The sequence below is a fragment of the Cetorhinus maximus genome, chromosome 18 (assembly GCF_964194155.1).
Source record: "Cetorhinus maximus chromosome 18, sCetMax3.hap1.1, whole genome shotgun sequence".
Classification (NCBI taxonomy): domain Eukaryota; kingdom Metazoa; phylum Chordata; class Chondrichthyes; order Lamniformes; family Cetorhinidae; genus Cetorhinus; species Cetorhinus maximus.
This window is the reverse complement of record NC_135896.1, coordinates 3,632,874-3,649,973: the sequence shown is the minus strand read 5'-3', so window position 1 is coordinate 3,649,973 and position 17,100 is coordinate 3,632,874. Positions and strand designations below refer to the sequence as shown.

At 43.0% G+C, this 17,100-nt stretch overlaps 1 protein-coding gene across 1 annotated transcript in view; it reads right to left on the bottom strand.

The window, feature by feature from the left end:
* jag2b (jagged canonical Notch ligand 2b) overlaps nucleotides 1–17,100 on the bottom strand; it is a 114,120-nt gene that overhangs the window by 52,138 nt on the left and 44,882 nt on the right. Inside the window, exon 4 of the mRNA XM_078561985.1 lies at nucleotides 753–883. Within this exon, the coding sequence (XP_078418111.1) occupies nucleotides 753–883 (131 nt within the window). The remainder of the gene's footprint in view (nucleotides 1–752; nucleotides 884–17,100) is intronic.

The window sequence follows — 17,100 nt, the reverse complement described above, 5'->3', positions numbered from 1 at the left end:
TTTCAGTGAGGTGTAGTGGTGGGTGGATCAAACTTTCACTAACTCAAAAATACAGATTCCACTCATCAAACTGGACTTGTATCTGGAAATGTCCCTGCAGAACGCTGGAGAGAAACACTGGAGCGGTAAGAACTCCTGTTCACTAGAGGTAAGAACACCACGAAGTGACACACTGAAAATACCTTGCACCGGATTAATTCAAGTTCTCTATAGAATATTGGTGCCAATAATGTACAGAAACAGGCCATTCAGCCTAACTGGTCCACGCATTGTTTATACTGCACATGAGCCTTCTCGCATTCGAATTCAGCATAACCTTCTATTCCTTTCTCCCCTCATGTCTTTATCCAGCTTCTCCGTAAATGCATCCATGCCATTTACTTCAACCTCTCCTCTGTTAGTGAGTTCCACACTCTGGGTAAAGAAGTTTCTCCTGAATCCCTTATTGAATTTATCAGTGACTACCTTATATTTATGAACCCTAGTTTCAGGCGTCACCACTGTAGATAGTGCCCCAGAATGTTTTTAAACACCACACTTTTCAGTACATGTCTGCTTAAACACACACACCAGCTATTCTTTCATGATGTACAAAGGTGCACTTCAGAGATTTGGGGGAGGTGGGAGTGGGGGTGGTGCAGGAGAAGGGTGCTGCAACATGTTCTGATGGGCACATTTACCAATGTAATCAGTGCATAAAACAAACTCCCTCTCCACACTACATCTGCCCAAGGTGCCTGGGACACACATACCTTTGTTGCAGAGCAGGCCCCCCCAGTTGGTTTCACAGTTGCACTGCCACGGCTCCATGCAAGTCCCGTGGACGCAGCCTGGGTATGGGATGCACTCATCACAGAAGTGTCCTTGCCATCCATATAGACAGCTGAAAAAACAGGGATGAAATAAGATTAATTGCTTTGCATAAGGAGAAAAATCAAGACTCAAAGCAGCTTCAAACTACTGCAGTAACATTATTGATTTAACATTAGTTATCAACTGTGGCACAGTGCTGACAAACTGAGATAAAGTCACAAAAGGTCATGACTCAAGTCCCACTCCAGGCTGACTCTCCCAGTACAGTATTGAGAGAATGCTGCACTCAGTGAGCTGTCCTTCAGGTGAGACATTAAACTGAAGCCTCATCTATCTGCCTTTTCAAAGTCCTTCCAGGATCCAGTCTGGTTGTGGTTGATAGTTAGTCACCAGCCTGAAACATTAACTCAGTTTCATTCTCCACAGATGCTGCCTGCCTGCCCTGAGTATTTCCAGCATCCATAGCATTTTGCTTTTGTCACAGGGTGATGGTCCCCTGTTAAAGGCCCACAAGGTTCTGGAGTGACGTTAATTGGGAGGAGCCTTCACACAGTCCACAGGATCAGTTCAAACTCCATCAAAAAGAGTTTGAGAATTTGAATTCAAATAAATATGGAAATTAAGAAAAGAGACCATAACTGTCATAAATCCCCACATGGTTCACCAATGTCCTTCAGAGGGGAAAACCGGCTGTTCCTTATCCAGATTGGGTCTAAATGAGACTCCAGTCCCATATCAGCATGGCTAAATCTTCTCTGAAGTGTCCTAGGAAATCAGTTTGTTGTATCACCATTCGCCATGCGGACTGCAGCACTTCAATTCCCATGACAAATAGAGATGGTCAACAGATGTCAGCCTTGCCAGCAACACCCATCTCCCAAGAATTAATTTTAAAAAAAGAGACACTGTCAAAATTGGAAGCTGCTGCTTCACCTTTAGCCACCTCAGGTCTTCCCAAGGAACTTTACAGCCAATGAATTCCTTTTTTTTTATTGGTGCATCATTTCCTACATCACAGCAATGACATCAACCAATTTGTGGGACATTGCAGTGAGCAAATTGGCTGCTGTATTTCCTACATAACTTTAGCAGTGCCTCAATGGTTGTGAAGAACTTTTGATTACTATAATGTTGGGCATTTGCAACTCAGCAGTGGAAAGCTGAAACCAAACTTATGTTTTAATATAAATTGTGGGAATTAGAGGGAATGCTGCACAGTGTGCTGTCTTTCAGATGAGACAGTAAACTGAAGCCTCCATCTATCTGCCTTTTCAAAGTCCTTCATGATCCAAGTCTGGGCATTAGGGAGAAGAACACAAGGTTATAAGCATTCCACCCCAAACGTGTTGAGATACAATCAGACGACTCCTTTCCATCTCCGCTTCACTGAAAATTGACCCACATTTGCTCCTGCCTGCTTCAAACATGCTGTCAACATTCCATGCACTAGGAGCCTCATGCTCTACAGATGAAGAATAAAATTATTCCATCTTGTAGAAAGATTAGAGAAACTGGAATTGGTTAATGGGAGGTTGTTCAAAATTATGAAGGATCTTGATAGTTTCTCCCTATCTACCCTGTCAATTGACAGGAGGATTGGTAACCAGGGGACACAGAGTTAAGATACTTGGCAAAAGAACCAGTTGGAGGGTGAGAATTTTTATTTTATAAACAGTCTGTTATGATCAAGAGTGCACTGCCTGACAAGCTGGAAGATATTCAAAGGTAACGTACAGAAGTGAATTGGATAAATACTTTAAAAGGAAAGAGAAGCCGAGTGGGGCTAATTGGGTCACTCTTTCAAAGAGCCAGCACAGATACGATGGGCCAAATGGCCCCTTCCTGTGCTATATCATCCTGTTCCTAGCACTGAAAAACATCCAAACAACGGATAGCTCCTCCAGTTTAAAGACTTACTGGCTTGTCAGAGGCAGATGCAGGGAGCTATCTGGTGAAAGGTTACTTCATCTATTGTTGCAGGCCAGCAGGCAGCTATTTTTATTGCTGGCAATGATTAAAATCACAGCTGTCACACCGTTATTCTGGGCAAAGTTATTTTCGGATGCCTCGCAGGGACCAGAGTCATTGTCTCCCTGACAGAGTTATTGCAGATTTAGGTTCCAGCTGAAGGATTCCTACTGGAAACCAGAGTCGCCAGTCAACAAGGGCCATGGTGGCGGGGGAGGGGTTGGAGGGAGAGGAGGAGTTCTGTTCAAATTTCAAATAGTACCAGCAAATCTACCAGATAGTATGAATAAGTTTAAGAGAAAGCTAGATAAACACACAGGAACAAGGAAGAGAGAGATAAGGTGATGGAGTGAAACAAAGTAAGGTAGGAAAAGGTTTGTACAGAGCATAACCACTGGTATAGACCAGCTGGGCCAAGTGACCTGGTTGTGTGTGTAAACACCTCACCAACCAATGTTCCAACTAGTCAGAGGGAAGGGAAAGTAATTCATTATCCATGTACGGTTCTGTAGTTTACAAGGCGAAGGCATCTAGTTTTGTCACATCATTGGCAGAAAGCTTCAAAGTCTGAAGTAAAGAATTACACCACATGCAAAAATCGGTAAAGTTTTACAGAACACAGCTGTACCAATTGTATTATTAAGAGTGGGATGGAGTAGCGACTAAGAGAGGGGGAAAGGGCTAAATTTTCAAGGATGGTTTATGGCTGATTTGAGTCCTTGGGACTGTTAGAGAGATGAAGGTTGCCTTTTCTCTTCAGAGTCAATTACTTTGCTTCCTCAGCTTCAGAACTGCTTAGCATTCAGGCAAGTAGACAACAGAAATGACTAGAACATAGTGGAAAAGGAATGTGCATATTTGCTGCAAGTTACACTGCTTGCATCAAGCCTAGACAGGAAGGTTGCTATAAATGAAGGCAATCCATATTATGCAAATAAAAACAGAGAATGCTGGAAATACTCAGCAGGTCTGGCAGCATCCATGGAGAGAGAAACAGAGTTAACGCTTTTGAGTCCGATATGACTCTTCTTCGGAACTGCTCTGAACAAAAGTCCTTGACCTATAATGTTAACTCCATCGCTGTCAACAGATGCCGCCAGATCTGTTGAGTATTTCTAGTATTTCCTCTTTTTATTTCAGATTTCCAGCATCCTTTTGCATTATGTAAATTTTGGAACGTATTTATTAGTCTGTATTAACTTGACTGGACTAGCACTCTCTGCTAGATCTTTTGGCACTCTCTTACTGGTTCTTGTGTCTCCAAGCCAGAGGGAGCCATTATGCAAAGGTCCTGTCTGCCCTCTCAGGGGGACTTAAATGATCCCATGACATTTTGAAAGGGAGACAATATTCATCCAAACATCTAAAACCAATTATCTGGCCATGGTCACTGTGGGAGCTTACTATGCACAAATTAGCTGTCAGGTTTCCTAAAATACAACACTTCAAAAGTGCCTCAATGGCTGTAAAGCACTTTAGGACAGCCAGAGGTCATGCAAGCATGAAAGAAAGTTCTTTTTTCCTTTGTGGCTTCAACCTATCCTCTTAAGGCCTGAAAACATAAACTAGGCTGACACCCCAGTGCAGCAGAGAGAGATCAGGAAAACCAAGCTCCCAAACTCTATCCAGCAACGGCACAGAATGGACAAGAATCAGGCTATGTTGCCCCAAAAAGTTAAATAGTTTCTTGGTACTTACTGTCCAGGTTCACAAATGAAAGAGTAACAGCAGAGAGCTAGTGTCACCATGGAGCAGTTCCCTAGCAGTAGTTGTTAATTTTAAGTCAAAGGGGAGAGAAACTGGGAAACTAGAAACTTTCCCATTCCTCCACAGTGATGGCACTCGTATTATCACATTCCAGGCCAGTCTCAAACCCATGGCTCTCGATTTCAAAAAACGGCTCCTTAATTCAGCCAGATGACAGCTCAGTACAGGTAGAACATAGGACTAGGAGACCATTCAACCCTTCAAGCCTGCTCCACCATTCAATTAGATCATGGCTAATCATTACCACAATTTCATTTCCCCTGCCTTTGTTCTATGTTGATGGTACCCTTTGCCAAACAAACATCGACTGATCTCAACCTCGAAAGCCCCAAACAGCCCCAACATCCACAACCTTTTTGGAGGAGAGAACTTTAGATTCCCACCACCCTTTACGTAGAAACTGGCCTTCCTGATTTCACTCCTAAATGGCCTAGCTCCAATTTTAAGATTAAGTCCCCTTGCTTGGAGTTCCCCAGCCTGGATTATGCAAGATTTATGCCCTTACGACTTAATCCTCTAAGCTCCGATATGATTCTGTAGTTCAGGGATCAATACTTCTGAGCTCGGCTCAATCCAACTAACATGTAATCTGCTCACAAATGACTTGAACTGGGAACCTCAATGCCCAGATAAAATTTACTGTTCCATAATTTGACCGGCACAGGCTTGATGGGCCGAAGGGCCTTTTTCTGTGCTGTAGACCTCTGACTCTAATTCCTTGCCCCACATTTTATTTAATCATTCATCCAGCAATTCAATCCAGAGGAACAGAAAATACTACACAAAAACATTGGATGTTAACAGGGATTAGGTTTCTAAACATGTTGCTGTCTCCAGAAGCCATCTGGCAATAGGGTGAGTACACTCAAGAGTACACACCACCTTAAATAGATGATTTATGATGGAATCACAGTGTTTTCCCACCCACTTTGTATGTGGTCATGTTCCAGAATTAACAAGCCACTGCCAGGGCCTTGTCCAGTGGCTATTTTGTACGTCTGAGCCCACCAAATGAGCGTCATCAGGCTATTCAGGACATCACACTAATGGCATCACGTGGCTTCAGTGTTTACTACCCACAGGATTCACTGCAGCAACTCACCGAGGCTTCCTCAACAGCGCTTCCTGCACGACTACAACCCTCACCAACTAGAAGGATGAGAGCAGCAAGTGCATGGGAACACCACCACCTCCACACTAACAATCAGGTACTTCAGTGGGTGTAAATCATTCTGAGATGATAAGAGGTTGTGAAAGGCAGTATATAAATGCATGTTCTTACCTGTGTTTAAATCAAGGAACAAAGAAAGTGGGGAAAAAAGTACCACAGCATTAATGATTTTTTTTTAAAAAGTATCCCTCAAAAGCTTCCCTCTACATCCCGAGAAAGTGAGATGGTAAAATGAAACATCATTTTTACAGGGACAGCTGTTTTACTTCTGCGGAACAACTAGACGCTTCACTTAAAGAGAAGAGTGAACCAGTTTTCTCTGAGCAGGATGTCTTGCTGCATTCAACATCAACAGGTACACAACGGAATGAGTCAACTTCCCATGTGGAAATCCAATTCATGCCGATACTTCTGGCACTCACCTCGCAGGCAGGAAAGTACAACAGGCCAGCGGCAGGGAAAGGAAACTGTCTTGGAGATCTAGATGGAACTGCTGCAATATCCAAGAGTATCACAAAGAGCAAAAATGCCAAGCTCTCAGCTGGGGAGAGGGCTTCAACATTCACTTCACACAGCTAGCACAGGCTGGGTGGGGCACTAGCTTTACACTCCGGCCTTCTTTGGTGCAACTTCCAAACAAATGATCTCTATCACCTAGAAGGACAAGGGCAGCAGGTGCACGCGATCACCATCACCTCCAAATTCCGTCTCAGTCACAATCTTGGCTTGGAAATATATCACTGTCATACCCTCATCTCCACTGGGTCAAAATCCAGGGACTTCCTACCTAACAGCATTGTGAATGTACCTACCATGGACTGCAGCCATTCAAGATGGTGGCTCACCTCCCTCAAGACTAACTAGGGATGGGCAATAAATGCTAGCCTCGCCAGCCATGGCCAAACCCTTTGCATTGATTTTAAAAGAAAGTCGGCTCTAATGAAACCCAGACTGATGGATGAATGTGGCTGGCTGGAAGGGTCCAAAATGAGTTCATACAATTTGAACCCACTAAGCAAGGAGCTCGAGCACAAGAAGTGTGCTGAGGTGAAAAAAGGAACAATGTTTAATTGCGTGTAGGGGAGAATTCTCCCGCTTGGGGCTCAATCACTTTGATGCTGTGGAGGGAGCTTCACTCCACAGTTGTGTACAGGTCAACTTCTCCTGCTATGGAGGGCTTGAAATAGAAAAATCTCTATTCCCCACTGCATCTCTCCTTCCTCGATAAGCACTCTTAAAAAAAAATTCACACAAACGGAAAGTGTAAAGGATTTCATCCCCAAAGATAGCACATCCGGGATTTCAACAAACATTAAATAACTAGTCCATTTTATTTTTAAACTTATTGCTGTGATTAAACAATTTACAATTAGATAGATGGTGATTTTGCAATCAGCCTCATAGAGCATATCAATATAACAGAACAGCAACAGCTTGCACTTAGAACACCTTTAATGTAGTGAAGCATCCCAAGGCACTTCACAGGAACATTAACAAAATTCAACACCAATTCACATTAGGGCAGGTGATCAAAAGCTTGGTGAAAGTGATAGGTTTTAAGGAGAAAAGGGGCATAGAGAGGCAAGGAGTACTGAGGAGTTAGGGTTTGTGGGGAGTAGGGTATCTGAGATAGCAGAAATAAAGAGAGACATGACAACAGAAGAAATGTGTGTAAGAGGGGTAAAGGGGAGAGTGTTTGGTTTGCCAGGGTTGTGGGGGAAGAAGGAGGGGAGAAATAAATGAGAAAAAAAGGAAAATAAAAAAAAGTGATAGGCTCAGGTCCAGATCAGCAGCCAAAACATAGATACGGGTTGATAAAGGGAAATGAGTTACATAGGCCTGCTTACATGGCTGGTAATTAGGGAAGGAACGGAGATAATAGGAAAGAATTCAGAGTTAAAGTCAGAGGTCCTGGTAGGTAGCATGGAGTCAGCTTGGAGCAATGAACTGATATGCAGTTTGAGAGACAGGTGTGGAGGGGACTGAGCTGGAGGCCATTGCTCTGCCATTCAATTAGATCATGGCTGCTCTGTACCTTAGCTCCATTTATCTGCCTAAGCTGCATAATCTGACAAAAGGTCTATGACCTGAAAGGTTAACAGCTTCTCTCTTATGCTCCCACAGATGCTGTTTGACCCATTGAGTATATTTAGAATTTTGTTTATATTCCAGATTAGCATCATTTGTAATCATTTGTTTTTGCATTTTTTAAATATCTTCACTGGATGTGAGCATCGCTGGCAAGTGCCCTAGTTGCCCTTGAGAAGGTGGTGGTGAGCTGCCTTGTTGAACCACTGCAGCCATGTATTGTAGGTACACCCACAGTGCTGTTAGGGAGTTCCAGGATTTTGACCCAGCGACAGAGACAATGAAGCAATAGTGTTATTATATTTCTACATCAGGGTGGTGAGAGACTTGGAGGTGGTGGTGTTCTCATGCACTTGCAGTCCTTGTATTTTTGGTCCTTCATGAGGACGGCTTTGTAGGGGAAACTGGGCAGGGTTTGTCTTTGCTGTATTGCGTGCCTAGGTTGATGCTGGGTGATTCTCCAGCTTTATTCCTATTTGTTTTTGGTAGTTGAATATAACTGAGTGGCTTGTTATATGTTTTCCAGAGGGCAATTAAAAGTCAACCACATTGCTGTCCAGTACAGCAGACTTCCTTTTCTAAAAGAACATCAGTGAACCAGATGGGTTTATATGGCAATCCAGTAGTTTCATGGTCATCATTACAGAGGCTAGACTTTTATTCCAGGTTTATTTAATTAATTGAATTTAAGTTCCCAGCTGCCATGGTGGGATTTGAACTCATGTCTCCAGAACATCAGTCCAAGTCTCTGAGTTACTAGTCTGGTAACAGAATCACTACGCTATCATCCCTGCTCTATAATACCGTAGCTAACAAAAACCTATCGATCTCAGTCTTGGAAGTTTAAGCTGTCGACAGTCTTTTGGGAGAGTCAAGTTCCAGATTTCTACTAGTCTTTGTGCAAAAAGCAACAATTATAAGCCAGTACATGTGGCACTGAGCCACATTGACTAGAAGATCCAGGTTTGTGTTGAATATCAGGCTAATCAGGCAGGAGGGGTGCGCAGTAACAGACCAGGATTCAGTTGCTGATGACTCCCATAATCAAAGTCTCTGCAGAGGTGTGGCCCTCACAAGGAGGGCCACCTGGATGAGGTACGAGAGACACCCACAAAGCCGCCTGCCAGCAACCACAAAGCCAGAATCAGCAGAGAGACAGGTGGTGGTGAAACTTGGAAAATAACTGCAAATCTCATCTTAACTCCCCAGGTGGATTCAGGCTGGATTTTTCTCTTTTGAAAATGACTGTTTCAAAATCATGTTGAAAAGAAACGGCGTGTTTAAAAAAATGTATGACAACCGTCTATATCTGTTTTGGATTGACTAATGGGAAGTGGAATATATATTCCATTACAACAGCACTTACACTGGCAGCAAAATCCTGGGATTGTGAAGGGAGTGAGAGAAATGGAAATTATTCCTCCAATTGCATAAAATTGGGTTGAGAAACCCAATGGTGACTAGGGGACCTCAAGAGTTATTGTCCCCATTCATGTGCATTACAGCAGCTGGACATGAAGGAACTAAACTGCTGGAGGAGTAAAGACCAAAATTCACCATCTGGTTTCACAACACAATAATGGAGTTGTTGACTAATCGCAGTGATCAATCTCTATCACCGAGTCTACAATAGACCTAGGCATGAGGTGACAAAACACTTGTGGAGATGTTTGGGAAGCATAGGTCCAAAGTCACCTGTTCCTCCTGAGTCTGTTACAAGCCACTGCACGTTATGTCTCAAATTACTTACATACCATATCTGAAAACATTATTTGAAAGAAATCCAATTTGCTTTTGAATGTATCAGTATTAATCATTTTGTGTTCCATAGGTTAAACACTCTCAAATATTGTTTCTGACCAGTTGCGAATTTACCCCCATTCAAGCACTCTTCTGGACATGATGAAACAGCTCATCACTGTCCGTTTTAGCTAGTCCCTTTGGAGTCCTAAAAACAGCAATCAAACCTGCGTCAGAAAGCAGAGCCCGCCCCACCCCACCCCACCCCTGAAAAACGTGGTGAAAACAAGGATTCATCAGTCTGAGGGTATGAGGACAAAGTGATTACAAAGTCACTCATTCAAGGAAATGAAACAAAATGGGAGAGTTCCTTTATCCTGATGAGCTAAGTAGGTGTCTAAAACACTGGTATATTTTCCTGCAGCGTCATGCTGCACTACATTTCGCTAATTGAGTTGATGTGTAGAGCCTTGTGACATTTCGCATGCATTCTTCAATATTTAATGATTGGGTGTATTGTTACAGGCCTTCCTGTTTGCACTCATCACATCTCTCTGGAAGAATAAAGCTGGAACCAGTTCAATTTCAAGAAGCAGTGGTATCAGGTGATCAAAGTCTTTATGCATTAAAACCACCACTTACCAGAGCCTTTTCACATCGACTCTTCCACCCTCCCCCATCCCTACCCAGATAACAAAGGACTTTCTCTTTCTGAAGTGGCTTTCTCCTCTGCCAGTCTCCCTATACTAGACATTAACCTCAGCCAAGAAAGCAGTTGGGTAAACCAAAAGCAACTCATGTTGCTTTTTTAATATATTGGCCAGCCAGGGCCACCAGGGCGTGAGTTGTAGCAATGCAACCTCCAGTGCAATGTCAACATGTTCAGTTACATTCCAATGTGCTGCCCTGTCAAACTCCATTTAAAACAAAAGATGCTTCTAAAATTCTTTTGCCTCATAGTACCACCAAGAGGGTGCAGCATTGTCAGTAATGCCTTCTCCCTGTGGAGAAGTTAAACTAAGGTCCCTGCTCACATGGGTAGGAGAGATTCCCTGACACAATTTGAACAAAGCATGGAGTTCATTTTAGTGCCTTCAACATTCACCTTCCAAGTAGCACCGAAAATTAGTAACTGGTTATTTACGTTTGTCTCAATTGGACTGCAGCAGTTCAAGACAGCAGCTCACCACCACCTTCTCAAGGTCCACTAGCGATGGGCAATAAATGCTGGCCCAGCCAGCGAAGCCCACATCCCGTGAATGAATTTTTAAAAAATTCAATCCATTGGCTGTGAAACACTGACAGCTGAGTGCTAATTAAATACACAAAATCAGCATGCTGACCAACTAAACTTAATTATCTGAATCTTCACGTGATGCTAAACAGAGGCTCAAACAGAGACCCCCTTGTACCTGCATTGTCGGATGTAAACAATCCCAAACAGCTTATCAGGATAAGACTTGGGCAATCCCAGCCCAGTCAACACTGCAAAGAAAAGCTCATCAGTTCCTGAGCTGTCAGGCTGACCACAGTATCGAACAATGAGTGAATCAAGACAAGGAAGTAATTTACTCGCCCTCTCCAATTTATCTGCCCATTTACATCCCCTGCCTATGACAGTGTTGGCAGAAGTGACCACTGCACAGCTGTTACGAAGACAAGACTGCACTCCACAATATGGTGTTGTGTGGTGAAGCACTGCCATTGTACTAAACAGATCTAGTGGCCCAAAACCCAGCAGCTGTGGATCATTAGCAGGATTGTAAACTACAACCCTGTAGCATTGTACATCCTTCATTAAGTACCACCAAGCTAGGAGTTCAAAGCTTGGTTCATTGGGGAATTTAGAAAGGTATGTCAATAGCAGAACCTAGCAATGAGGCACAAACCTAGTGAAACGGCTACCTGCACACTAAACAGCAAAAGCAGCAGGCTATAGACAGAGTTACCAGTAGATCAGAAATAATCTCTAAACCTTCCACATCCAGTCAACCACTGGAAGTTATCATTTTGATAGTGACTGCAGTTTTGCTGGGGCTCCCAACAAGGCATCAGTGCCATCCTCAACCATATTACAGTCCAGCACAGGTAAAAAAAAGACCAGGTGAAAGTATCTTAATACACAGAAAGAGGCCATTCGGTCAAATCAGTCCATGAGCATTTACCTTCCACAATAGCAAACAATTCTAATCACATTTGTCCACCCTGCTCCCATATCCCTTCAACCCCCTTTGCCTTCATGCATACATATGAACATATGAAGTAGGAGCAGGCCATTCAGCCCCTCGAACCTGCTCCACTATTTGATGAGATCGAGGCTGACCCGATTGTGACTTCTACTTTCCTATGTACCCCCTATTCCCTTCCAAGTCATGGACAATCAAGAATCTAGCCCTGAAAACATTAAATGATCCAGCCTCCACTAAAGAAAATTCCACAGACTAATAATCCTCAGAAAAAATTTCTCCCCATTTCGGTCTTAAATAGGAGACCCCTTATTTTTAAATTGTGTCCCCTAGTTCTTGTTTCTCCACTAAGGGCAAAACATCCTCTCAGCATCCACCCTGTCAAGACCCGCATTTACCAAATACCAGTCTAATCTAAAAGCAGAATACTGCAGATGCTGGAAATCAGAAATAAAAACAGAAAATGCTGGAGAAACTCAGCAGTTCTGGTAGCATCTGTGGAGAGAGAAACAGTTAATGTTTCGAGTCCGTATGCCTCTTCAGAGTCTTCTTCTAACCTTCCTCCTAAGGTATCCCCCACCATCATAGATATCAGTTTCCAGTCACGTTGGTTCCCTCACTATTAATATTAGGAAATGAATGAGTGCAAAAGCTGTGTCCTTGCCTTTGGTGAAGGTGGGTGGATAGCTAGCTATTCCTCTAACTGCACTGTCCAGTAAAGCTATGAAACTGGCATCTAACTAACGCTAAAAGAATGCCTACTTACAAGGACAGAACAAATCTAATCTGGCCAATTACTGTCCTAGCAGTCTCCTCTCAATCAATCAGTCATCAGAATTGATAATTGTGAGATGTACACACTAACAGCCTGCTCAAGTGACACTCCGTTCGAAGTCTGCCAGAACAACTTGGCCTCAGATTCCATTGTAGCCTAGATGCAGATACGGATGCGAGCTGAATGGCAAAGGAATGGTGAGGGAAGGTGTTCTCCGTGTCAAGGCAACATCCGACTGAGCCAACACCAGGGAGCTCCAGCAAAACTTCAGTCACTGAATGTCAAAGTGAAAACCTTCTGGTGGTGGAAGATGTAAGAGGAAGATAATTACAGCCATCAAAAGGCCAAAGTCTCAGGACATCACTGCTGGATGTCCTTCAGGGAAGCTCTCTCAACCCAACCAACTTCAACTGCTTCATCAGCTGGTCAGAAATAGAGCTCTCCGATGATGATTCTTGTATTTAGCTTCTCCAATAATGAAGCAGCTCAAAGCAGGAGATGGACAACATCCTGACTAGAGCTGACAAGCAGCAGGCAACATTTAATCTCAAAATAAGAGAAATCCCAGACATCTCTCTCTGAGCTTCAACGGTGCCGCTATCACCAGCACAGGGGTCACCACTGGCCAGAAGCTTCGCTGAACTAGCCACATCACTGGGACTACAAGAGCAGGAAAGGAACTGATAACTCAGCACCAAGCACTTCACCTCTTCATCATAGTCCCATCTGCTGCTCCAGGTGAGATCAGTTAATTCAGCACAGACTGAACTGTGCAATGACTTTACCCTATCACCAGGGAAGTCCTGGGCTATAGGTCATGTCACAGAACATTACCTGCTGTTTGTCTGCTCTCAATCACCAAGTAAATTTTGCTCACCGATGAGCTTGGTCATTTAGGTGAATTATACTGAACCTTTAAAGACAGGAGGGCCATAGGACAGATTCTAGTCAACCAACACTCTACTTACACATAAATTTGGACATCAACAGATAATACGAAACATATTCGCATCAGGACATAAACAGGAGTGGGCCATTCGGCCCCTCAAACATGCTCCACGGCTGATCTGATGTGGCCTCAACTCCACTTTCCTGCCTGTCCCCCTCAATCTTCAACTCCCTTGTCAAATCAAAAATCTGTCTAACTCAACTTTGAATACATTCAATAACCCAGCCTCCCTTGCTCACCAGAGGAGAGAATTCCAAACACTAACGACCATCTGAGAGAAGGACTGACTTGCATTTATATAGTGCTTTCACAATCCCAGTGAATATCAAAGCACTTCACAGTCAATGAAGCAAATTTGAAGTGTAGTCAATGCTGTAATGCAGTAAACGCAATAGCCAATTTGCTCACAGCAAGGTCCCACAGACAACAATGGGACAATGAGCAGATAATCCGCTTTGTTTTTGATGTTGGTTTAGGGATAAATATTGACCAGGACACCAAGGAGAAGTGACCTAGCTTTTCTTTGAAGAGTTTTCATCTGAGAGCAGACAGGGCCTCAGTTTTTACTTCTCACCCAAAAGGCAACATTTCAGACAGTGCAACATTCCCACAGTGCTTGCACTGGGAACATTAGCCTGGATTAAGGGTTCCATTCTCTGGAATGGAGCCCACAACCTTCTGACTTAGAGTGAGTGCGCTACTCACTGAGCCACAGATGACACAACAGATAACACGTCCCAAACACCTAACTCCAGCCACCCCTTCCCTCTCACCCCATCCCGTCTCGTCTCCTGCGACAAGAGTTCAAATAGTTAGATCAGAATCATGCCTTGTTCCTTCCTCAGTCTGCATACGTGTTTATGTCGCTTCCTGTCTTAAAAAGGAATGTGAAAAAATAAAAACATTTCACCAGCTGCTAGCCCCAGAGTGAGAAGAGAGACAAACAAAATCAAGATTTTTTTTTAAATAAGCAGCAGCTACATTGAAAAGAAAAGCTTTTAGCCTTTTATTGAACAGGATGGGGTTGTACAAAAGAGAACAATAGAATAAAATTCCAGGTCCATTATGGCCTAAAAATAACTGTGTTGCAAAAGAGGAGAGAAAAATCAAAAGTGCCCACACACCAGGAAGGAAAGGGGATTCAACACAAAACAGGAAAGCCATAAGAATTCTTAAAGAAAACACTTGAAATCAAATTAATTCACAGCATTCAAGACTGAAAAAATTTGGACATTTTGTGAAATAAATAAAAAACAGTAAATGCTGGAAACACACCAACTGGCACTTGGAGGAAAGATGGGCTAATTTCTTGCATTGGAGGTTTTGGACATGAACATCCCTGGTTGAGTATTTCCAGTTTTAGACTTTCAGAATATGTATACACAAGTATATTTTCTCATTAGTGTATCAGCAACACTTCTTTAAATTATGACTGGTAAATTCAACAATACACTTTTTCCAAAAGTAATGTTATAAAAACCAATTCCCTAACTTACAATGCCATGAAAATTTCTATCAGTCTTCAGAATCAGCAAGAGTTCAACATCCAACAAGCTTCGTAAACTTAGTCACCCAAAACTCTGCTGCCCTAAATTGTACCAAGTCCCATTTACCTATCACCCCTGTGCTCACTGACCAAACATGGTTCTCCCAGTCAAGCAATTTTAAAATTCTCATACTTGTTTTCAAATTCCTCCATGGCCTCTCCCCTTCCCATCTCCATCTCCATAATCTCTTCCAGCTCCACAACCCTCAGATCTCTGCGATCCTCCAATCCTGGCTTCTTGAGCTTCCCTGGTTTTCATTGCTCCACCCCACTGGTGACTGTGGCTTCAGTTGTCCGGGCCCCAAACTCGAATTCCTTCCTTAAACCTCTCCACTTCACCTTCCTCCTCAAGACATTCCTTAAAACCTACCTCCTTGACCAAGCTTTTGGTGATTGACCTAATATGGCTCTGCGTCATGTTTTATAATGCTCCTGTGAAGCACCACAAGGTGTTTTATTACTTAAAAACGCTTTATAAGTTGTCGTTTTGGGTAAATTCAACAGTTCCTAGTGAGCACAGATCCACAGCATACCTTCGCATTAAAGAATCTCCCTTCAAGATCTCAAGACAAGTGGGGGAATGGAAATTCTTTCACTGGTGTAGTCCTTTGTGCTGTTTTGGGGTTAGGGTCGAGGAACCCATTAGTGATCAAGTGCCATTCCAGATTCCAGTCCTATGATCCAAGTTGAGGCTCTGTATTGCGACAGTACTTCACCAGTATTCCATGTGAAGTAATAGAATCAATCAGGAGTAAACAAGCATAATCTATATAATAACCTAGCAGCCAGCATGGATTCAGAACATAAGAAACTTGAGTAGGAGTAGGCCACACAGCCCCTCGAGCTTTCTCCAGCATACAATGAGGTCATGGTTGAACTTGGATCTCAACTCCACCTCCTGCCTGATCTCCATATCCCTAGATTCCTTCAGAATCCAAAAGCCTATCCACCTGAGTCTTGAATATACTCAACAACTGAGCATGCAAAGCTCTCTGGGATAGAGAATTTCAAAGATTCACAATCCTGAATAAAGACATTTCTCATCTTAGTCCTAAATGACTGTCCCCTTATCCTGAGACAATAACCTCCAGTTCCAGACTCTAAGGATCCTCCCAGCTTCTATCCTATAAAGCCCTCTCAGAATCATATGTTTCAATACGATCACCTTGCAATCTTCCGGACTCCAGAGAGTAGAGGCCCATTCTGCTCTCTCTCTCTCCTCACGGGACAGCCTTCTCATCCCCAGGAATCAATCTAGTGAATCTTCAATCCTTTAAGGGAAGTATATCCTTCTTTAGATATGGAGACCAAAACTTACACAGTATTGCAGGTGTGGCCTCACCAAAGCCCTATACAACTACAGCAAGACTTCTTTACTCTTATGTTCCAACTCCCTTGCAATAAGGGTCAACATACCATTCACCATATAATTGTCTGTTGTGTCTACATGTTGACTTCCTGTGTTTTAATGTGCAAGGATACTCAAATCCCTGAGTACCAGGATTTAATAGTTTCTCACCATTTAAAAAAAATATTCTGCTGTTCCATTCTTTCTACTTCACATTAATCAGTCTATATCCCTTTGCAGACTGTACCACCCCCCCTCACAGCTTACCAACCTTGCTTTATACCAGCAAACTTGGATATATTACATTCAGTAATTAATTCACATTACCCAGAAGAAGATGATCTTGCCTGATGAAACTCAGACTTGTTTTGAGGAAATGACAGCCCATATGGACTGTGGAAAGCCGCATGACATAGTATACCTCAACTTCCTTAACTTCAAAAGGCTTTCTATAAAGTAGACAGTGATAGGGTTGATTTATTCAAATGCAAATCAGGTAGATTTCTTTCAGAAAGTAACACTTTTGGTTACAGTATTTGAGTAATTTGAGACATGACGTATGGTGAGTGGAGCGTGTCAGAGAAACAGGTAATTTGGGACTTGTGGTTCCCAAGGGTATTCCCAGCCTCAGGTCTGGGTCTATTGTAGCCTCCTCATTGGTGAAGAGATTGATTGCGATGATTAGTGAATAACTCCATTATTGCCAGATCATGCTACCAGGGTAGGTCTGTTCACCGAGTCAATGCGTC